At 44.4% G+C, this 24,273-nt stretch overlaps 1 protein-coding gene across 2 annotated transcripts in view; it reads right to left on the minus strand.

Annotated features, from left to right (window-relative positions):
• Fto (FTO alpha-ketoglutarate dependent dioxygenase) overlaps positions 1-24,273 on the minus strand; it is a 351,507-nt gene that overhangs the window by 265,556 nt on the left and 61,678 nt on the right. The window contains exon 1 of one of the 2 annotated variants that reach the window (XM_021171162.2): positions 17,486-17,593. The exons of the other annotated variant lie outside the window; for it this stretch is intronic. Coding sequence (XP_021026821.2) covers positions 17,486-17,578 — 93 coding nt within the window. The 5' untranslated portion in view covers positions 17,579-17,593. Of the gene's footprint in view, positions 1-17,485; positions 17,594-24,273 lie in introns of those variants that run through there. 2 annotated transcript variants of the gene reach the window in all.

The following is a 24,273-nucleotide window of genomic DNA, read 5'->3' on the forward strand; positions in this document are numbered from 1 at the left end:
TGCTTCCACTTTGCTAGGTAAGCTGAGCTGCCTGAGCTCACAGATCTTGCCTAAGACACGGTTTGAGATTCTGATGGAAATCACCTAAAAAGATCAACTGGTTTTTAAGTCATGACACATGAGTGGAGTATGTTTCTTGTTCCACCTCTCTCTTCAGCCCATTAGATGCAGCTGCTGACAACTCTTAGCACCATATCCCAGGGGTGTGTGTGTGTGTGTGTGTGTGTGTGTGTGTGTGTGTGGTTTGCTTGTTTTGACAATAGGCCAGGCTAGCCTGGAACTTGCTATGTGTCCAGGCTCACCTCAAATCCAAGGTCCCCTTCTGCCTCAGCCTCTCGAGTGCTGGGATTAGAGGTACTCCAGCACACCCTGCAGTCCCTGTTAATAGTTTTTAAATTATGAATGATATTTTGAACTGGATAATACAAATTTAATTCTATTAAATTAACAAACAACAAATGAAGAAATGCGACGGATCTTACAAGGGTTTAAAGCCAGTAGGAAACTGGCCTGGACCTTAAGGAAGGTTTGAACGAGTAGGAAGAAGCCTCTCAAAAATTAGGAAACAGCTGAGCCAAAGAGAGTAAAAGCATACACTGCTTAATATACCATATCCTAAAGACAAAAAGACACTTCAGTATTGAAAAAGTCGCTATTGCCACCCCCATACTCAATGAAGACGCAGCACTGTGAAAAACAAACAATACAAGCAGATTTCAGGGCACAGATTGCAACTTCCGGAAGCATATAGATTCCTCCATCTCTTCCAACCTCAGTTCTCTTATTGTAATGCAGCTATGAAGTAAAATCAAGCATACACATTAGTAAATACTGCACTTTGTAAACTATGCAGATTGTAGGCAAGTGGGAAGCAGGTGAGGCGCGGTGTGTTCTAGACCACAGACGGTGAGTCAAACCCTGAGTTCCAGGGCTAGTTCCTGGAGATATAATCTGGAGCTGCTTTCTCAGGAAGCAACACATGCCAGCGGGTAAGAGCACTGCCTAGCGTGTAGCAAGGCCACAGCACACCTGGCAACCACACACTCTGACTTATTAGTGTCTGGAAGAGTCATGCTTAATAGTCATAAAAACCAACAATGGAATCTATATGAACCCACCTAATTAAACTTTAGAACATAAATCAATCCTACTTGAGAACTCCAGATACGAATTTACCTGGATAAAATTCAGGAGAAATTCATATACAATTTCCATGAAAGTTTATGCGTGTGTGCATGTATGTGTTAGAGCTTAACTAGCTGTTCTGTACAAAGCACTGTATCCCATAGGAACAGTCACCAAGAAAACCCAAGTCAACACACCTCACCTACAAAGCACTATATCCCATAGGAATAGTCACCAATGACGGTGATCTAGAAGAACTGCCAGACAAAGAATTAAGAAAGTGACTACCGCTATGTGCAGTTAACTCAGAGATGATGTGCCTATTTCTCCTAGAAGAGGAAAGGAACTGTAACATAGGCAAACAATTTGATAAAGAGCTAGAACCTTGAGAAACAGTGCTGTGGTATTGGAAAGAACAACCCAGTAAGCTAAGCTTCTTAAAATAAAATAAGCATCTAAAATGTTTGTAAGTACTTTGAAATGCCAGCTACATGAGAAAAAGCTAGTTGCAAGTTTTGGAAATGAAAAGCACTGTTATAGAAATGAAATCGTTGACCTTGGGACAGGGTCTTGTGTAGTTGAGTCTCACTTTGAACTTACAACACTCCTGCCTCATTGCTGGTGCTGGAATGACAGGCGCAACCACCGCACTGACCTGAGAGAATAGATTCATAGGTGGGATGAACAGTGGACTCCACACATTTACGAAGAAAATTGATGAGTTGAGAGAGTACTAAGAAATCTCATAGAATTTAGCTTAAAGAGACAAAAGGTTCAAAAGAGAAAGGGCAGGAAATCTGAAAGCTAGGTGGAGAGGTTTCAATTTATGTTGAAACTGTAGAATACAAAAGATACAGTGGAACATATCCCGAAATACAAGATAAAATGGAAACAAGAGGTGTGTCCCGTGGATCCATAGAATTATGCTTTTAATCTTTAAAATGTGCTTAATATTTTTGAACATGTGAGTGTGAAGTACATGTTTGTATGTCTGTGTGCATGTATGTGCACGTGGAGGTCAGAGGTCAGCATCTGCCTTCCGTGATTGTTCTTCAGCTTGTATTTTGAGTCAGGGTCTCTCAGTGGACCTGGGCCTGTCAATCTGACCAGTGGACCTGGGCCTGTCAATCTGTCTAGACAAGCTGAGCAGTGAGCCCCGAGATACTCTTATCTTTGCTCTCCCAGCTTTTTAGAATTATAGATGTTCACTGCCAAGGATGGCTTGTGTGTGTGTATGTGTGCGTGTGTTTGTGTGTATGTACACTCAGGTCCTCTTGTTTGCAGGGCAAAAATATCATTGATTGATTCATCTCATTAGCCTAATGTGGTTTTTAAAATTTAAATGTACGAGTATTTTGCCTGCATGGATATCTGTGCATCATGTATATCCTTGGTACCTGTGGAGGCCAGAAGAGGGCATTAGATGCCGTGCAAGTGGACTTACAGATGGTGGTGAGTCACTCTGTGGGTGCTAGAAACTGGAAGGGCAACCAGTGTTCTTTAACCACTGAGCCATCTTTCCAGCCCCCTGATGTGCTTATCTGCTTAGGTTTACTTCTATTTTGCTATCCGTCTGTCTGTTCCTCCTCCTTCCTTCCTTTTTTTTTTTTTCTTTAAGGACTCTAATGTTCTTTGTCACACTGTTACATTTGTTACATTCTCTCTCTCTACACACACACACACACACACACACACACACACACACACACATATATCCCTTCTGTTCCTTAAGACCCACAGATCAAAATAAACTACAGCTCTCCTGGGGTCACGGGACTTCTACCAATTTCCGTTTCAAAAAGTGAACCTTCACGGCAAACCCTGGTTTGGGGGGGGGGGGCGGGCGGGCGGGGTGTTAGTTACTTCCATGCTCGTCTGCAGTGGTAAACCTGTATTCCTGACTTTCTTAAATTCTACTTTCTGTCTCAACATCCAGACCCTCTGTAGGATGGAGGCTTTAACCTAGCTGATTACCCTTTCTGTTCAGGTCCTTCCAGTGTGTAATGCCATCTTGTCTGCAAACCCAGCTACGACTTGTCTTCTCGAGTTCCTTTAATGTCTCATTCCTGCTATCTCTGTGGTTTTGGGGCAAAGGGCATGCACATACTGTGATGCAGGAAGGCACAGAATTCTTCAGGATAAAGATTCTTAGCAGGAGATTACCCAGGTTACAGTGACTCACAGGACTTTGAAGGGTTCTGACTCATACAGTGAAACTGCCCTCCTGGTATCAATTCACATGTCCATCAGGACAACTCCCATTTCTTCATCGAATCAAACACCAGTTATTACCAAACTTGTACATTTTTAGCAAATTGACTAATGAAAAACAAGTTCTCCTGCTCCAATTTACATCCTTTCTGAGTCAGGTTAAATAACTCTTCTATTATCTATTGTTACTATGGAAAGACAATGAACTCAGAGTCGATGTAATTCAATCACTGAGACTTCTGTCATCTCTCCTTTTGCTGAGCAGCTGTCTAGGGGAAGGACCAGGTCTCCAGCAGAGCCACCTTCATGCGTGCTGGATAACATGCCACTTTCCATGTTCTCCTTATTTAAGACGGCAATACTTGGCCTCCATTCAACCAAGTTAGCTGCAATATTTTTTAGTCTCAAAGGCCTCTCTTTTAAGGGGAAAAACTCAACAAAAACCACAGATTCAAAAATAACATGCACGAGCTCTTCACATAACTTGAAAACCAATTTACTTGTCCCACTGACTTAACTTTTTAAAGTTCTCAGCTCTAATCACCATTTGGGGGGGATGTACAATACAGTCCAAGTTTCAAATGAGAAAAGGTCTCCTGAAGAAAACTGCCAAGTGAATGCAAAAGCAACTGAAGCGAAGCCAAAGGGAAGTATGGCTAAGGAGTACCTGGGTATGGCTAGACCTTGGGGGATGCTTACAGACCTGAAGGAAGTGATAGTAATATCAAAGCAGTGCATGTAACAGGATAGAATGGAAGATCCAGTCCTAAGGACCAGTGACTCCAAACAGTTCTCCAGTGGCCCTGACTACTGCACTGCATGCCGATGCTAAGTTCTTTAGGCTAGCTCCAGATTCTTCCGCTGAAACCAGAGATGCTACTTACTGAGACCCTGCCCCACACCACCACACAGGCTTTGATTTTGTAAGTGAATCCAACCACCAAGGTTAACGAGAGCAACTGCTGAGTTTAGAAATCCCTTGCTGCCCTTTCTACTGACATCCTAGCTCTGAGGACCTAATAACAAACTCTTTGACATTTCCAAAAGGCAAAAATCCCTCCTGTTCAGAAGAAAAAGCCAAGTTCTCTCAGCTGTGTTCAGGGCACTTAGCATCCTGAAATCATACACCTTGGTAGTCCATCAAAGGTCAGGAGTCAGAGCTCCATGCGACTTTGCCATGTGTCTGGCCAGGGTTTAGCACAATCAAACTTAGCACGTCCCTGCCAGCAGTCCAACTGCAAACAGGCACACTTGAGACCAGTAGGATTTTGGATTTCTTTGTAATTATACAAAGCTTTAGCCATTAAACCAAGATCAAACAACCTGCCATGGGAAAGCAGGTGCACACGTTGCTGCTGTGAAGTCATCAGAAGCAACTCAGTGCCTGTCCACTTAACAAGCCTTTGCTCTCCAGTCCTGCATGGCCCCTCTGCTGCTTCCAAAGCAGGGGCTGCGTAGTAAGACAGAAGATGCCTCCCCTTGAGTAACAGCAACTGACTGCTAGGAGACCCAATGTTACCTCACAACAACAAAAATTCCTTAGTTCCTTACAGTGAGTTACATCAACCAGTAGTTTTGTCCCGCAGTGATAAAAAGTTAGAGAGAAATACCCACAGAAATAACTTATTTAATAACTATCCCATAAGCTCCAGGTATAAAACAGGATTCCAGAAAGCCAATATGCTCTCTCTATGTTCACTAACTACTTCATGACTGAAGCATAGACTGGAACTCCATGACTTCACTAGCATGCATTTTAATCTTACTTCCATATGTGCATCTGATGCTTTGGAGCTTTTGTTTCCAGCTCTACCATGAAGAATAATCCTAATGCATTAGTTACTTCGCTCACTGTTGAGCCAAAATACCGAAGCAAAGCAACCTAAGAAAGGCAGGGGTGGTTTGGGCTCACTGTCTGTCATGGCAGAGAAGTCTTTCAAGCAGGAGTTGGTTAGTAAGAGGATCTCTCACCCCCCGCCCCAACCCCATCTGACCCAAACCTGCACTTAAAACTGTCTCCACAAATGGATCTTGAAAATCCTCACCAACACCAGGGATTCAACAAGACCAAAATCAAAGCCAACCTTCTCCTTCGTGGACTTTCCTGGACTCATTTCTCTTCTTTCTAATCCTGTGTCAACAGCACCATCAGCCTAACCATGAAATCTGGAATTCTATCTCCTGCAACTCCTTCTCCATTTTACTCATATTTATTAACTTGGCAAACTATTTACTCTACCCTCTTTAAGTAAAGATAAGGACCCAAAACCCCCAGCCAACAGTAGAAGCCACCCAAGTCTCCATAATGCATGAGTCCTAAGCAAACTGTAGTTTGCACACACCAACCAAGACTATTCAGCCTTAAACAGGGATACATTTATAGGTTCTACAGCACATATGCATCTTGAAGAGATTATGTTAAATGAAAGTAAACCAGTCACAAAGGGTCAAATATTGTACAGTTGCAATGGTACTGGGCACCTAGAATGGTCCAATGTAAAAACGTTGAAAAAATTGGGACTGGACAGATGGCTCTGTAGTTAAAAGCACTGACTGCTCTTCCAGAGGACCTATGTTCAATTCTAGCACACACATGGTAGCTCAGAGCTGCCTGTAACTCTAGTTACAAAGGATCCAGCACTCTCTTCCAGCTTCCATGTGGACATGGTACACATATATACATACATACATACATACCAGCAAAACATCCACACATAATAAAATAAATATTTTAAGATGAAAGATAGAAACTTATAGTCATAGTTACTAGGAGGTGAGGGAAAGTAGAAGTGGAAGTTATTCAGCACACATGAGGCTCAGTGCACATGAAGTATCCGTATGTGACAAAGGGAAGGAGGGTGGGGAGGGACGGTGGGGAGGCAGCATGAGACGAGTGTACCATAATGTCAGTGGGTTTAGGACCACTGAGCTGCATCATTAAAATGACCAATTTTATGTGCATTTTACCACAATTTTTGAGTACTAAAATACTATTAAGAGTATGTGTGACTGGGGTGGAGTGAGGGAAGTTAGCTTAACTTATTAGAAGCTCAGGAAGCTTGGAGCACAGCGCTCTAGAGTGAGCAGCTGATGTGCTGTCTACGATAGGATCGTGTGGCTCTGAGGCCCTCTGCTATTCTCCAAATATGGGACCATATAAGATTTTTCTGGCATCATGAAATGAGAGCAAAAAAAAAAAAAAAATTCACAACTGCCTAATCTGAAATGAGAGCCTCCTCTAACTTCAAAGTTAGGAAACTTTCCTCAAATTCCAAGAGAAGTGTCAAGCGTTTCTAGGCTGAGGGTGCAGAGGCATCTAAAGTATAAACCACAGGCTTTACAGCTCCGGGACAGCTTTCCCAAAAGACAAGGCGTACTTGTTGCTTTTGGAGAACAACCTCACTCAAGAGTGGGGAAGGCTTTGCTTGTGTTCTCTGAACAGTCCAAAGATCCCGGCTCACGTTGCAGTTCATCACAGCTCCATCCACAAGTTACATTACACACACACACCGGGATGCCAACGGCTCCATTTACAGAGTATCTTTCTCCATGCATAAAATTCAATCGAGGCTGAAATTTGGTCCTTGGGATCTCGGCTTTGGAGGCTATCTTTCCGTCTGAAGGCATGTCAATGAGCACAGTCAGAGAGGGAACTATGCAGCAAGCATAGTTAAAAGCACACAACGATAACCAATCCGGAGCCACTACAAAGCTCTCTCTTTGTAGTGTGTTTCAGCTTTACAAACATACTAGTCTTAAGCCAACATATTTAATTTCCAAAGTGAAATGTGGCATGGGATTAACTGGCTCTGGGCTCTTACATAACACGCACAAAGAAGAGGTCAGTGTGTTCACACACATGCGCAACGCTTCACGGTACAGGCACGCAAAGGACACGAGAAGAGCCCTGGAGACCACCAGCAGCACAGTACAGGGAGAGGGAAAAGGGAGGAAACAACAGCACCAATTGTCCTCCAAGGGTTTAGGATAGTGAAGACACAGACTGGGCATGAATAAAGTCCATTTTTTATCAGGAGCATGTTGCCAGTGATGAGAGAAGGAAGTTAAAAGTAGAGAAAACAAAAATAAAGGAGAAACCAAGGAAGGAGTTACAGAGACAAAGTTTGGAGCTGAGACAAAAGGATGGACCATCCTGCCATATCCAGAGATCCATCCCATAATCAGCCTCCAAACGCTGACACCATTGCATACACTAACAAGATTGTGCTGATAGGACCCTGATATAGCTGTCTCTAACGAGACTACGCTGGGGCCTAGCAAACACATAAGTGGATGCTCACAGTCAGCTATTGGATGGATCACAGGGCCCCCAATGGAGGAGCTAGAGAAAGTACCCAAGGAGTTAAAGGGATCTGCAACCCTATCGGTGGAACAACATTATGAACTAACCAGTACCCCTGAGCTCTTGACTCTAGCTGCATATGTATCAAAAGATGGCCTAGTCGGCCATCACTGGAAAGAGAGGCCCATTGGACTTGCAAACTTTATATGCCCCAGTACAGGGGAAATCCAGGGCCAAAAAGTGAGAATGGGTGGGTAGGGGAGGGGGGGGGGAGGGTATGGGGGACTTTTGGGATAGCATGGGAAATGTAAATGAGGAAAATACCTAATAAAAAAGAAACAAGGGAAAAAATATCTAATAAAAAATTTAAAAAGAAAAAAATAAAGGAGAAAAAAATGAGAAATACAGAAATGCCCACTACATTTTAAATTACTGAACTTAGGTGTCTGCACTTCCTTCCTACGGGCTACATATTCTATAAATGTTGGATGAACATCATTTCATGGAAATAAATATGGCCTATTTTGTCTCTTTTATTATCTTCCCACAGTCACTAGACAAACTTCATCCACTGAGCCAGAACTACCCACCGTGATGATGTTTAGGAGAAGGCAGGAAGACGAGGGGCCAGCCTGAGGATGAACCCACACTACACAGTCAGTGGACCACCTGTCTGAACTTGATCTTCTGCAAGGCCACATGGTGCGTGAGCGTAGCATCCCTGGTCTGAACCTGCATCACTCCAAGGGAGCCCAGCCTCCCGTGCCTTCGCTCTCGCACACTGGTGTGAGTTCCCTGTGAGGTCCTTTGACTCTTTGTCTATTTCGCAGGGACACAACCCTGCAGTGTAAGATGACAGAAGTTTAGATTATTAGTTAAATACACTAGACTGACAAGGAGATAAAACAAGAGTGAAAACCTGAAGGTTTGGGGGATTACCTTACCAACATAGCATTAAGCCTGGCCATTTTACCAATGTCAGTTCTCACTCTGTTTAACATGAAGTCTCAAACTTAATCTGATACAAGTGTTTATGAGTCCACTTGAATTGCAACTGATGGCAATTCTTTGAAAAGCTATTCTTTTATTTATTTTTACATTCAAGTTAGCCACTTAAATTTGAGCCAAGTTGTACATTTACAATTAGTGGCTAAAAACAGGCAAATCCCCAGGCTCCTTCCTTACCCATAAAATAAGAGTGGGAGCCAAGCCCCACCCACAGACCCTTCCAGGCTGATTTGAAGACTATAAGCAGCAGAGCAGATTAGTAAATGTTGGTTGCCTTTCCCCAAAAGAGGAACTGCCAGTCACTTCTTACTCACTGCCAACATTACAGCCATTTTCACCAGGCTGTCCCTTTGTCCCACAAGGTGTGGGTAACAAGGTTCCCCCAAGACACACATGTTGGAAGCCAAAGCTGCTGCCCAAGGAACTGGAGGTTAGGATTTTGACAAGAATGCTGATTCCCAAGTACAGGAAGGACACTGCTCAAGGTGCAGAGCTGCCTTGCTTGCCATGGCTCCCACAGCAGGGGAGCCTAATAGGCTTAAAGCTAACAGCTTCACAGGACCAGCTCCTGGCAATGCAGTTTGCTCTCTGTTCCTATACTCTGCTTCTGACTGTTACCTATTAAAACTTCAGAGTTACAGAGACTAGCCAAATGGATCACTGAGCTCACAGCAGTCAAAAGGTATCTAGAATTATTCAGACATCTGAGATGTGTAACTGACGCGTGTGTTTGTAAGAAAGCGTACTATCACAGAAGCTAGAATTGAGATCATCTCTTCTGAAACCCGTTTCATTAAAGAGCCTGAATGATTTATTTTATTTTATTTCCCTTCTGCTCTGCTCTGCCAAAAGATGAAGTATGTACACCGCCGTCCTGTCCTGAATGTGTGCTGTCAGGAATGCCTGCAACCACAGACAGAAGCAGTACCGGTTCCCAACAGTCCAAGGCTTGCCTTCCCCACAACCTGTATCACCTGTACTTCAAACAACAGTTTTCCCTCCTCGGACCAATAACCTCCTAATCAAAAATAATACAGGTCCCCTTCCCTCCTACAGGTGGCTGTGCCTAGCCACATGGTAATTTCTATGCCATGTTCCGCTGATATCCCTGGAAAGCCTGGTTTTTGAAGGGAAAAGGAAGACTGGATGTGGGAGAGAAGAGAGGTGGTGGGGGTGGGGCTGAGAGTAGAGGAGGGGCAGCCGGTTGGAATGTAATGTATAAAAGAATAAAAAAACTATGCGTGCATCAGTTTCCTTCTGAATTCCACCCACGCCATCTCCATCCCATGACACACTCCAACTCAAGCACCTCCCCCCATCCACAGAGCCTCCCACAATAGTGTAACTTTCCTCCTGGGTATGTTCTCATCATCTCTTCTGTGGCCCATTCTCCACAGAAATCACAGCAAACCTTGTTGAAACGCCTACTGAACCACGTCACTTCCTGCCTGGTATTGTTTGCTTTCTAATGGGCTTCCACAGCCAGTAAATCCACACTCTGGGACTATCTGGCCTCATCGTAGGGGGGCCTCCTTCTGCTCCCTACTCTAGGTCCTGTGTCCTTTAGCCCATGCCCCCCAGCTTTTCCCAGCTGCCCCATCTCCTCACTCCCAAACCATCCTAACAAAACCAGCTCCGTCATCCTAGAGAGAAACTCCTACATTCTGTTAGGGGTTTTCGTCTCTCTCAGTAGACTGTAAGTTCACAAAGCAGAAACTGAGGGGACTTTCTTTATTCTTTCATGTAAAGGTAATTTTGTTTCTACAGTGGGTAGTGTGGCTAAAATCCTGTGTGAACCAAGGAGGCAAAAGTCCCTTTCACAAGCACTAAGGCAGATGCTGCCAGGCTGGAGTCCCCACACAGAAGTGAGAACCATAAGCTCTCCTACGTTGCAGCAGGACTTCTACATGTCCATCAAACCCATCAAATGACTAAGGAAGGAAATCTACGGAGACTAGTTACACAGGTAACTTTTAAGCTATGATAATGTCGAAAGCTCAGCTCCAACACAAGGGCTTAGGAATGACTGCTCTCCAAAGGCTACCTAGTATTTACCACCTCGAAGGAAAAGCTTTTCCTTCCAGATCTAGCCTCTTTTATGCTTTCTCTTGAATCACGGCCCTTCCAACTTCTCCCCCGTAGCACACCAACAAACTCTAGACCATCAATGAGAGAAGCAAGTGAACTGAGTTCCCAGACACACGGCAAGGGTTTAAGTACACATGACTACACCTGAATATGTAAATTCTAATTCCAAATATAGTCCCTATGTTTCTAGCTCAGCTGTAACAGAGAGACCATCACTCACCGTGTATCCAATGACTGGCGGTGAAACCTAGCTGGCAATTACCTGTTAGATTTGTCACACCCAATTTAGCCCTTCAGCAATTAAGGTAAGTAAAAAGCCCCAATGTGAAATCATTTAAGTCCAGTCTTCATTTTGCTGGTGGGATGCCCTGAGTTCTACCCAGAGGAGCCTGTCAGTGCCAACACCTTGACAGCTCACCTCGCTGCAGGTCTGCTGACACATGCCTGCCTCTCTTTCCTCTGGCACAAGGCAGAGAAATCCTAAGAAAGCACAATCCAATCTCTTTTGTTCCACCAAAGTGGGGAGTGGGAGGCTGGGGCGGGGGGAGGCAGTAGTTTCTCTGAAAGCTACCATGTCACCAACCAATATTCAACTTATATGCTGAATCTAGCTGAACTGTGGTGGGCATATTTCCACTTTTTCATCTCAAGCAAAGGATTTTTTTTTTTTTTTTTTGGAATGCCCTACCAGGATGTATGCATCAGACTTATCATGTAGTAAAATGCATGCTAATGTGAAACATGAGGGCCAGGTTCAAGAAGCACAGCTTATGTGTAGTGTTCACCTATAAGGCAGTGGTGTAGGTGTTGCTAGCGTTGGCTGCTCATCACAACTGTAGACTGAGTTATTTTTTAGCAGTAAGCTTCCAACCCAACAGCAGTCCTGCTGACCCAGGAAGTACATTCGAGCTCCTGACGGCCTGCGTGCACGCTGTTTCTGGGCTTAAGGGAGAGCAATAATCAGCCAGGTTTTAAAAAACACTCATCTAGCTGGGCAGTGGTGGCGCTCCTTTAATCCCAGCGCCTGAGAGGCAACATCTCTGAGCTCGACAACAGCCTTGCCTACAGACTGAGTTCCAGGACAGCCAGGGCTACACAGAGAACTACCTCAAATAACCCCCCATCCATCCACCACCCCACCCACTGCTCCACACACACACCAAAAATAAAAACAAACCACTCACCTATAGAACTGAAAACCTGAACCTGAAATGTTATAAGAAGTATAATACCAAAAACCACAGGGCACCTGGGCTAAAGTTCTTCTGTAGGGCTTCACAGAGCACATACTCCAATTAAATTTCAAAAATATATCCTGCAGGACCAATGTGCTTTTGCTATTCTGACTTGCTAACCTTGACTATGCCATTGCTTTGTATTTAGATTTTAAGTCCTTGAAGTTGAGTCCCATCTCCGGTTCATTTCTGTGTCTGCTATAGTATCTGATATAAGTTCAACAAACGTTCACTAAATTACCAATAAACATGGGGTGAAATAAGGTGTCCTGACAGTATTGAAACTGCCAAAGAAGCCAGACAAAATGGCTCATGTCTGTAACCCTATCATGTAAAAGGCTAAGACAGAAGAATTACATCAAGTTTGAGGCTAGCATGGGCTACTCAGGAATTCAGACCTATCTGTTCTCTATAGTAAGGCTCTATCTCAAAAAAAAAAAAAATTCATAAACAAGCCAACTAAACATGGTAACGAGCATCACCCTGTCATGAAAATGGTCTAGATTCCATCTCAAAGGCTTTTAAGCCTCATGGATGTCAGTGAGAGGTACTGATTTATGAAGAACCTGAAAAATACTCGCCTGGTTTGGACAGGCAGGTGAGAGCTACTGGTGGGGTTCTGCCACCAGCTGGGGCCTGGACCACTTAATCAGCCTCAGGCAATGAGGTTAAAGGGTCTCTGAGACTCTCTACTTCTAATAACACAGGTTGGCAGGGTGCAGAAGCCGAGCTCTCTACACAGTGTGGGGACCACTCCTGACCTGCGGGGCCCAACCCTATGAGATGCCCGTTCCACAATGGTTCCCTCCAGGAAGCATCCCAAACATCTTGAGTCCATTTCTACAGCTCACCTGAAGCCAAACCTCTCAATCAGCTACGTGTTGCCCAGAGCAAAGGTTCCTGCCACACCAGATGACATTAGGGAATTGGCAAGCCAGAGATCCCAAGCAAAGGAAACTACAGATGGAGCTCAAAGTTGAGGGGGGAAAAAAAAAACCTTGAAAATAACAAAATTCCCTCATTCAACCTCATTCAAGGAACATTACTAGGAGTCCGCAGAGAGCCAAGTCCTAAGCCTAGATTTTAGGAAAGTAATGGCAGCATTCTAACTCCCTTAGATTCCTGCACTCAGTTCCTGAGGTTTCATGAACCCAGGAAAAAGCGTGGTAGAAGAACATCCACTGCTTTCATCAGAGGACTCTCTTCTCTTCTCTCTCTCTCTCTCTGTGTGTGTGTGTGTGTGTGTGTGTGTGTATTTTTTTCTGGCTTTTACCTCTTTCCAAGTCACAATACATGGCTCTAACTCAGCATCTCACCCCAGCTTCAACACCTTCTGTATCCCACAGCAGGTCACGATGCTTTGAAGCCATTCACTGAATCCGGGTGGGGGTCACCTGGGTCTCACCCTCCTGACTTCTGGTCTGAACTCTTGCTCTGTTAACCACACATCGTACAAAACATGGCTGAACCCGTTTCATGACTTCTACTGCATTCACATTAGGGAACTCAGACCTGGGAGACGCCTTGGTCAGTGTTGCGCATGCCTCAGAAGTATAAAGACCTCAGCTGAATCCCCTGAGCCAACATTTAAATACAAACAAACAACAATGGCCTTGGTATCCTGGAAACCCTCACAGAAAGTGAAGGGAGGTGTCTCACCAGGCTCAAGGCTAACCAGTCCACCCCAAGTGTAACAAGTCAAGACAGGGGGAAAACCTACCTCCAAAAGCCATTTTTAAGATGAATGGCACCTGAAGACATCTACAGCTGTCCACCAACCTCTGTAAGCATACATGGGCACACGCATGTTCACACACACACACACACACACACACACACAGAAGAACCATGAAAGGTATGAGCCAAACGAAGAGCGCCTGAAGTTCACGACGTTCTGCAGGGATGTCCAGGCAGAGACTGAGTCAGTGGAAGGGTGAGGCTCTACAGTCAAGAGTCCTAAGCCTGGACTGCTGTCATTTAGTAGCTGTGAACCTCTCTTAACGCTGATTGCTCCATTTGCAAACCAGACAAAGTCAGTTCATATTTCAATACGCAACAAAGATGTAGACAGTGCCTACTACGTGTCAAACACCATTTTCATCTAGAATAAATATGATTCCTGCATACAGTCTGCACTAGAGGCAGAAGAAACACAAAACATCCAAATAAATATACAGTCAACTATGAGGTGGAATTCGATATTACTACATGGAAATAATATTAAACAACAGCTAACTCTACAAGTACTATTTAGTCCTTATGGCTGAGGGATAGAATACTATTTCCGCTTACAGAGGGATAAATTAAAATTCTGAATGATGAAGGAATTCATCCAAGGTCAGTACATGGCATACCATGAGTGGAAGCCACACAGGCTAATAGTAGAGGCTCACCCTTCAACACACTAAATGGTTCGATAGAAGTAGACACTGGTGCTGGTCATAGTGGCACACACCTCCAATAGCGGCACTGTGGAGGCAAAGACAGGAGGGCAGTGACTTGAGATAACTACAGAGGAAGGAGGCTCCCTGACGGAGACCTGCTGCTCTGGCAGAAGACCTGAGCTCAGTTTCCAGCGGCCATGCCAAGCAGCTCACCGGTGCCCGCAGCTTCAGTTGCAGGGGATCCAAGATCCCCTTTCAGCCTCTGTGGACACCTGCATTCGTGCGTGCACACCCCTACGTAAGACACACAAATACTTTAGAATATATTTTTTTAAAAATTAAGGGTTGTGGAGAGCAAGAGCCAATGAAGCCTGGCTGGTCAGTGAAGCACAAACCAAGAGGCTTCAGGTAAGACTCAAACCTTGAGAAGCTGAGAGCAGAGGAAAGCTCTGGGACTGTCCAAACTCTGAGGACAACCCAGCCTGGGGACTCTGGAGACTGAAAGGAAGGCAGTCAGGCCAGCCACTGTGGACCGCAACAGACTGCAGGTGGTCCTCAGAGGCCAGAGAAGCCAGGTAAGTAGGGCCTGCCCTCCAGCAAAGAAGGACCTTAGCTCACATGTGACTCAGAGCCACAAGGAGCTTAAGCACAGAAGTTACACACTTTCACTTAAATTTTAATCCATGAATCCAACTAAATGGATTACAACAGTGTGTGAAAATCTAAGGCAGGGTGAGCAGGTATGAGATAAGGGCGACCTGGTTCATGCTTATCCCTGTCTTGGTAGCAACAGAAAGAAACAAAGCACCCGCATCCCAGCCCTCCGCCAGGGTTACACAAGGGCGGATAAAACACCAGCAGTGCGCCCGACACAATACAGGCACATGCTAGCACCAGGTACTTTCCCTGGTGAACATTCTCGAATAAAGGGTTTGGGACTTTACTATAAGTTATAACCGAATGATTAGGCCTCTTTGATACCCCTGCCCCCATTTCTCCTAAGAAGCTGGTGCCTTGGAGAACAGACTGGGAGTGTACCAAATTCAGAGCACAATAGAGAATTGATCATTAAAGGAGCTGGACTGTTAAATTAAAACCGATTCTGGGTGCCAAGCTGCAGCACAAAGGGATCAGTCTTCTCAAACAATAAGGACCAGTTTGCAGAGCCTCGGTTACACAATCCCCTCCGCTTCACCTGAAGGCACTTGGCTGGGATCTTTCTTAATAGAAAGGACAAACTCTTGAGTAAATGTAGTAATTGTTTCAATGATGCGCCCCAACCACCCAAGAAGTTAAAAAAAGAAACTGGCAAATTGGGAGTCTTCTATTACATGATCGCTTAATTGCTGCCTCGCGTCTGCAGTCTACCCCAGCAGCGAATGAAGCTGCTTTGTGGCGCTACACACAGACAGACAGACACACACACACACACACACACTCGATCAAACACACAAACTCAAAGCCTTGGGCTGGGACCACGACTGAAAGAAACAGTGCCTGCTGCCCAAAAGGGGCCTTGCTCTGGAGCAGGCTTTCCTTACAATGGTTCCCAAGAGCTGGTCCCTGGGGCAGGAGCAGCCATCTGACCAGAAAACCTCCAATGTCTGTAATTTTCTAACAAACAGGAACAACACAATCATGTTGATTTAAGCTGGGCATTTTTATTGTCAAAAACAGATTTGGAAAAACAAAACAAAACTTTGACCCTTGCTACTGTTGTTTTGTTTTTATTTTTGTTTTTTTAAGTAAAAAATAAGGGCTGGAAGGACCGCTGCTCAGCTGTTGGAAGCTGCCTGGTCTTACAGAGGACCTGGGTTCAGTTCCTGGCATCCTTATGTTGGCTCACAACCATCTGACACTCTCTGCTGATCTCTGTGGGCACTGCATTCAGGTGGTGCACAGGCACACTTGTGGACAATAACACTCCTACACACAAAACAAAAATAAATACCAGTTGTAAACACTAAAGTTTAAAAAATAGAGCCTAGGAATTCTTTTCCTGGGCTAAGAAACAGAGGCTAGGAAGGATTTTTCCCCCCTTTTGATGGCTAAGCTCTAGCATGGAAAGGAAATTAGCCTTGGAGAAACAGACACTAAAGTTCTTCCTCCACTCTGGCTGCGCTGGACTCTTCTTCCTAATTAGTGTCTGGTCAGGCAGTTTGGCGAAAGACCCCATGATCAATACTATTCTCACAATGCTACATTAGTGTTTGCTTCCTTTACTCTGTGGCTGAAGAGAACGCATGACCTTGCATGTGGACAATCAGTCCACCCCGCAGAAACACAGAAGAGAAGAGCCATCTGGATCGGGGACAGAGAGGAGAAATAAGTGTCAAAGAGTTACTAAGTTTGGATGGAAACAGGAGTAAGCCCTGGTGACTCTAGCTCACATCAATGTACAATTTCTAAGTTGTTAAAAAACCAGGTTCTAAATGATAATTAAGTGATGGATATGCTAATTAGCTTCATTTAACCACCCCACAACATATGTACCAGTCATAATGTCACAATGCACTCCATTTACACAATCATTTGTTAATTTAAAAAAACGATCATTGTACAAAATAAACAAATAAAAATAAAAAATAAGCTGACCCTTGTCAAGTTTCAGTACATTATCAAGAAAAATATGACGATTTAACACTAAGAAGCCCACTCAAATATTCCCCCTTCAAGACCTGAGGAAACTGGATTTTGTTCATAAGCCTCAACCAAAACAATACAGCAGAACAAAACAGTAGAACAACTAGGTACAACATCAGCTATGAGAACCCAGTTTTTACTGTGCTAGACAATAAAAAGATTTGCTAATATGTAAATCTTTTTGATAAATTTTTGTATTGGAAAACTTATTTTTTTTATATAAAAAAAGTCACAGTCACTGCTATTATTAAATGAATAAAGTTGTTTTGTGATTCTTCTGTTTGTTTCCAAACATAGTAACTGCCTGGAGACAAGCCTCTACAGAAACAAGAGGTTTGGGGATTCTAAATAAACTTTACTACAAAAGAGCTGGGAGAACAAAAGGTTTGAGAACTTCTAAAGAAAATATATTAATAGCTGCCTTCACATACACACACACACATATGCACAGACACACATACAAAGCACATGCACACATGTGCACATACATACATATCACCACTCTGTAGACAGAAGATGAAATGGACTTCTTGGGACTTCTTGTATAATTTGTTAGAGCCCCGTGCCCTACTAATTTGCATGTCTAATTTACTCAGAACCTCTCTTCCTCCTCCTCGCTGGCAAGCGACCACAAATTCCACTGTGATTTCACAACCCTCACTTAAGCAAACGGCAAGGCTGTGGCAGAGTGGAGCTCCTCCAGCCTGGCAAACAGGCTAAGAGCTCAACTCCCAGGCTTTCCCTCCCAGGGTCCTTTTCAAACCCTAAATCCACAAAACACTGCATTAGTTTGCTCAAAGCAAATAGTTAATTTGTCCTTTCACTAGAAATCAAAAGGGCAAAGTCACAGAGATGGGCTTCTGCTTCAGCCCCACACTGACCCTCCACCATCCCCCTCTCCCAAGCAAGTGGCTGTCAGAGCCACGCAGAATCAACAGATCAATCAATCCATAACAAATATTTATACTGCCTACATGAAAAACAGGGGAAAAGAAAACTAACAATGTGGGTAATAAAATAAAAACGCCTTAGTAAACAGTGCTCTAAGAAGTCTGAACAAAGGAGAGAAGAACCTTGTGCCAAGGTGATGAGATGAAGAAAGCAGAAAACAGCTCGCCAGGTAATAAGGGCGGCAGAGCTAAAAAGTCAGTAATCAAAGCAGCCGATCAAGCGTCGGTGATTAGACCTCTGGCTAACAGTCGGCTTCAGCAGGGGAGAGCTGGAGATAAGACGAGGATGATAGACTGTGCCCTGATGATGGAAGGTCCAGAGAGTCTGGCTGAGTAGTCTGGACTCCATCCTGAATGTAATAAGCAGCCACAAAAGGCTTTTGAGAAGGACAGGAACACAGTGAAGGCATAATTTTGGTGAGTGTGTGTGTGTGTTTAATTTGCTGCCCTGTGTTTTAACTCTATTTATAATATGGTTCAGTTCAAAGGAACCAAGACTGGAGGTCGGAGGGCCAGATAAGGAAGACGACTGAGAAAGCCCAGGGAGGCAGGAGCTGGGCCTGAACCAGGGGGTGGAGACCAAATTGTAGCATCTAGAGCTCCAGGAGCCAGAGAGAACCATAATGAACACAGTGCCACAGTGGTGGTGGGAGTTAACAGCACTGACCACAAACTTAAACAGTACCTGCTTAGCTATTTGCTGTGCTGGGAAAGAAACAAAACACTGGTTTGCGCCAATTTGTAGCCAAGGCTCCGGAGGAGTGTTAGGCCTCACCTGGCCTGATCTACGAGACTCAGAAAGAAAATCAGCACCAGGAACTTTGGGCTTTTTCTGCAGAGAAAGTAGTTGTCCCAACACTGGATTTCCAGCACAAGGCCAGAAAGGTCACAAACTCATTCCACTTAAACATCAGTTGTCACGGTGGCACCTTCCTTTTTCCTGGCTGTCTCTGGCTTCACCTATAGCTGTCTGTCCTCACAAATGGACCATTCTAACCATGGCTTCCTGATCCTCTCCTGCCCACATGTGGCAGATGTGGGACTCCTTGTCAGGCTAGCCCGTAACACTGCTTCGGAAGCCACTACAGCTTAGCTTTGAGCCCAGTTCTCTGCTCCTCAGGAGGATGCTATACAGAAACAACCTCTTGTCACTGCTTCCTGCAACCAAACCCATACACACACCATAGGTAGACATGGATGTGAACAGAGGCAGAAGCATCAAAGTGCCAGGTGTTTAAAAGTGAGCTAGAACTCACAAAGAAAGCCCTGCTCCAAGCAAATGTATTTAATCTCAGCACTCGGGAGGCGGATCTTTGTGAGTTTGAGGCCAACCAACCTGGTCTACAGAATGAGGTCTACGTCAGTCAAGGCTACACTGAGAAACTCTGTCTGGAAAAACCAAATAATATATAATATACATGTATGTCCTCCAAGCATGAGTGGCAAAGTCCAAGAGACCTTAACTTGTAACAATCTTTTGTAACAACCTCCCCTTTAAGATCTCTACAATTCATCTTGGCTTCAACATGGGAAGCTCCTTAGGCGTCCTGGGTGATTATAACCACACTTTACATTTATTTGGGGCTAGGAAAATAAATACAAGCAGAGGTATTTTAAAGAGTTCCCATTTATTTTTCAGCAGACACAGGAGAGCAGAGGGCGTTATGCCAACTGTAGGAAATGAGAGAATCAAAGCAAAGATACGGTATACAGGCTGCCTACGGTCACGGAGGATAAGCTAATGGCCCAACTAAAGTATTTCTTGCTTTCAACTTATTTCTAGCCTGTTGGGTCTTCTGTCAGTTAATTCTGATCATGCTCTGTAAATGATAAAATTGTTGGCATAGAAATAGTAGGAGCCTAGAAGGACTTGTAAAACCACAAAGAATTAAATGGAGCCTAACTTACAGCCATGGAAAATATTAAAATTCCATGTGTAACTTTTCTTCCCCATTTTAACCCAAGATGTGGTGCCTATGCAGGCACCACTGTTGTAAACACTACTGTTTTCACCACCAGTGTGTAAACACCACTGTTTACACTTGCACACTTCCAACACACAGACCTCCGAGTACCGAGTGTCATCCAATGCAGGTGGCTACTCATTTATTTTTCTATCACTCTACAAGGTAGAAAATTAACAGTGTTGTGTTTACAAACCTTCACTGAGCCCTTACATAAAAGCTCGGACATGTTTGTATTACACACTGCTCAGGTGTGAAGACGCTCGGAAGCAAGTTAATATAAACCTATCCTGAGCAAATGTGTAGGAGGTAGCCCTGTTAGACCCAGGTTAAGCTTTGACCTTCCCAACTTTTTCTGAGAATGTGCAATCCATCACGTACAAAAACACAGCGGAGGTGTGAGGTGTTGGTAAGTACCCCTGTTAGTGAGAAATTCTGCTAATTATTACACCAAATAAGCAGAGTTAACAGGCCATGGCCACAGAGGGGCATGTTTCAGGGCATTAAATAGCTACACAGGGTGGAGAGGAATATATGACACTGTGCCCATTACCAATAAAACAATTTCCCTGACACCCAGAAAGCCAGTCAGCTGGAGCAACCCAAGTGTGTTCTGTGGCTCAGCTGACAGAGCACAGAGCTGCAGTGCCACCCAGTGGCCTTCCTACTTGAAAGTACAGCCTTCAGGGTAACTCGGGGACTCTGGCTGCAATTTGGAATTAGGATAAAGAGGCCAAAAGAAACCACACTTGGAGGGCTGGGCTGGAGGTAGCTCAGGGTAGGAAGCGGGTTGAGAATGTATGAGAGTCTGAATTAAATCTTCTGCACAAGAACGAATGAATGAACCAACGATCACATTGGAAAGGTTCCTTAAACTAAAAGCGTGGTTTTAAAGTACGTATATGTGTTATCCCGTTTTCTCTACCCCACCCTTCCTAAGTATATATATCTCAAAACAAAATCCAAAATTAGACTAAATTAAATTAAAGGCAAAAGTAATTAGCCATTTTTCAGATACATGTCTTATTCTTCTAAGAAGTTTCTAGCAGAAAAGCCCCTTAAAATGAAATGTTCCAAGGAAGGAGGAACCTTAGCAGAGGAGAGCGAGGTTATGACAACACAGAGCAGATGGCTCACAGTCCATCCTACCAATAGAAAAAGCAGATCATCTGAAATAATGGAAATGGCTTTTTAAATGAGGAAGATTTAGTTATCCATAGAGTTATAGCAATGTAGGATCACGTGACTTCAGAGAACTGCTTTTCTAGTTTCCACAGTACTGACTCCTAAAGTGGCACTGGGTAGGTATGCATCAAATATACATTATCGATGCAGGGTAGTCATCACAAGTACGAGGCCAATGTAGAGACCGCACCAGGACAATGCCCTTCTCCTGCTAAAGCTTCACAAGAGATCTGCTCTGCATTACTATGACCAGACAGAAGAGAGACCCAGGAGAAAGCAGAGGCAGGCATGCAGGTATGTAGTAGGAGAGAAATAGAGAGAAGTGGAGACAGGGAGCATGGGCCCCACGGCAGGAAGAGCGTGGACCACAATCTAGTCAGATATGAACAAGAGAAGAATAAAAACAGATAAGCCAAAGGGGTCCTTAGGGATCAGAGCAGAGAGAAGGCTAAGCCATGGACCTTCTGGTTTCAGGGCTCACGTCTTACAGTTTCTGCTTCTGAAGTGTACATGTCAGTACAGCCACAGAGTCATTCAGTCATCACCAGGCCTAACTCTTCCCCACCTCTCTCTTCCTATGTCTTGGCAGCCATTATCTCCTACCTCCATTGGCTTACCTGTTCTACACATGGAAGTAATCGTGTAATGTGTGATAGCAACCTTGGCCTCCTCACGCATGAACACACATGCGTACATGTCTACATGTACACAAATGGAGAAAGAAAAACAGAGACAAAGCCACACAAGACACTGTTCCTCTCTGGCGTGGAATTCAGCAGACCAAGCCCCTGTGTTATTAAATGCAGTGTGATTCCTGTTCTTAGGTTTCACCGGAGCAAATATTTTATCAGAAAATAAAGGAATAAAAGAGAGGAATGTAAGGGAGCAAAATATCTAAAGGCTCAAAATGCAAAATGTGACCGCGAGCCACCAGCAGGGCCGCTGAAGGCCTTTGTTGGCAAACCACACCCTGAGGCCTTTGAAGGTCCACTCACCAGCAGGATAAACAGATTAAATTGCACCCACATTTCCCATTAACACTTCTTTACAATTTAAGAAAGTGAGCAGTTTTTAAAACCATTTTACTTTAAAACTTATTTGGCCTGGAAAACCCCTTAATGATTTTCTTAGAAACTCCAAATCAACACTCGGGAGCCCTAGAGCAACCTCATACTTGGAAACTCTTGGAAATTAGAAAACACAAATTATTATCCAATGTAGTCACTTTTTTTTTTTTTGCATAAAATATGTGTCATCTTTGGAAGCTGCTGTAAGACTGCATTTCACAAACCCCCAATGGGACAGTTGTGCAGTTTCAGTTCGGAGTCTGGAGACGAGGCTTTTCTCACTTCTCCATCTCTAGACTCCTGAGGAACATGCGGAGGACGGACGGCAGCTCTGGCCAGAGGAGTGGGAACAGACGTGTTGAGTGCCACAGCCAGGGCTGGCCCATAAAACGCTCCTACACACGGCCTTGCCTGCTCTCCCCCCCCGCCCCCCCCCCCCGCTGGCTTCAGCGGAGATAACCTGAGGTGACCTCTGCAGCCTTCTGTGGAGCCCGCCAAGGTTCCTACTGACAGAATGCATGAAGCCAAGTAACCCTCGCTACTACATAAGAAATCAAAAACTACATTTAAGACGTCATGTAGAATCTTCACGTAGTTTTTGTTACAGCAGACACCTCCCTAAACTAGTAACACAAACCACAGGACTAGCCATAGCTCCTAAAGCATTTCACACGCACAGCCATGCTTGACATGGCGTAACAATTATGTCTCCTCTTCTTCTAATTTTGTGCAATTGCTAATTGCTGCTAGAAATGACAAGTAAAGACTGGTCACGCACAAAGCTCTGTTCTAAACAGTTTATCCAAATCAACACGCTGGATGGAGCCTTAGAGCAACCTCAATGCCGCTACCATAGTTTTGTTCACTTGATAAAGACAGTGGAAAGGAAGGAGCAGAGAAATTCAGCAACTTGCCTTAAGTTACATAATTAGAAAGTAGCAAAGCCAGTACTCAGATCCACGTACCCCGGCCCTGGCATCTGGGTATTTAACCAGTGTGCTTTCATTGACAGTAAAAGCTTCAATTCCAACAGCATGTTCTCTCTCTCTCACTCCCTCTCCCTCTCATGTGCACACACACACACACACACTTCCCTCCTCCTTTTGCTCCCTCCCTCCCTTGTTCCCTCTAACATACACACAGTAAGGTAATCCCACTCCCTCATGTTTGACACACGCATGCTCACAGTCAACATTAAAGAGAACTTTAGTAACCCAGGGCAGTTGTGGTTTGCTCTGAAACCTGACTTCTAAAAAGCCATCAACTGCATATGTCAGCCCCAAGAGCCAGTGGAACAACACACTTGCTTTCACGAAAATGGTTCTGAAAACAGCTAATATGTTAATCTTGACTGTCCCAAAGAAGTGAGGATTAACTTTATTGTGGGTTAAATTAGTTGAACACCAAAAGAGAAAAAAAAAAAAAAGACAAGAACAATAAACAGTCCCATTGTCACAGGCCCCTGGAAGCCAAGGGTGATGAGACCAAATGCAACTTGAGAAGGAGTCTGAGCCTGAGCATTTTCCAGATTCCAAGTAAAGAAACAAGGCAAGCTTTGACATGGACAAGATACCGGAGACCACAAGCAGCAGCCCGGAGTGTAGTCCATTTCAGAGAACTCTCAAACCACCCCTAAATGACTGCTCAGGAGCCCAGCAGAGGCTAGTTTTTCCCACACTGCACCATTCATCACTCCGACCAGGCACCAACTGGCTAGGCTAAAAAATAACCATCGTATCTCCTCCCTCCAAAAGAGCCCTGAGCTCACAGCCAGCACGCCTCCTCAAAGGCAGAACTGAGAAGCAGGCAGGCGCAGTGCTGCAGTGCTGCAGTGCTGCAGTGCTAGGCGCTGGCCTAGGAATGCTGGGTTGATTAGCTTTTAACTATGAAAGGTTCAAAACTTGTGTCCAGTCTGGCACCAAACAAAGAACATGGGCACATGTGCAAAAAGGCAAATTCATGTGGCTCCTTTTGAGGGTAACCATATGAAGGAAGGACTAAAGAATGTCAAGTACCCAGAGTATTTCAGAAAAGACATGGAATGAGCTCTGGTGTTACAGGGTGGAAGGGAATCTCACATGCTGGCTGGTGGTATCCGTTCTTCACTGAG

The sequence above is a fragment of the Mus caroli genome, unplaced genomic scaffold (genome assembly GCF_978045245.1).
Source record: "Mus caroli unplaced genomic scaffold, Mus_caroli_1 scaffold_10, whole genome shotgun sequence".
Classification (NCBI taxonomy): domain Eukaryota; kingdom Metazoa; phylum Chordata; class Mammalia; order Rodentia; family Muridae; genus Mus; species Mus caroli.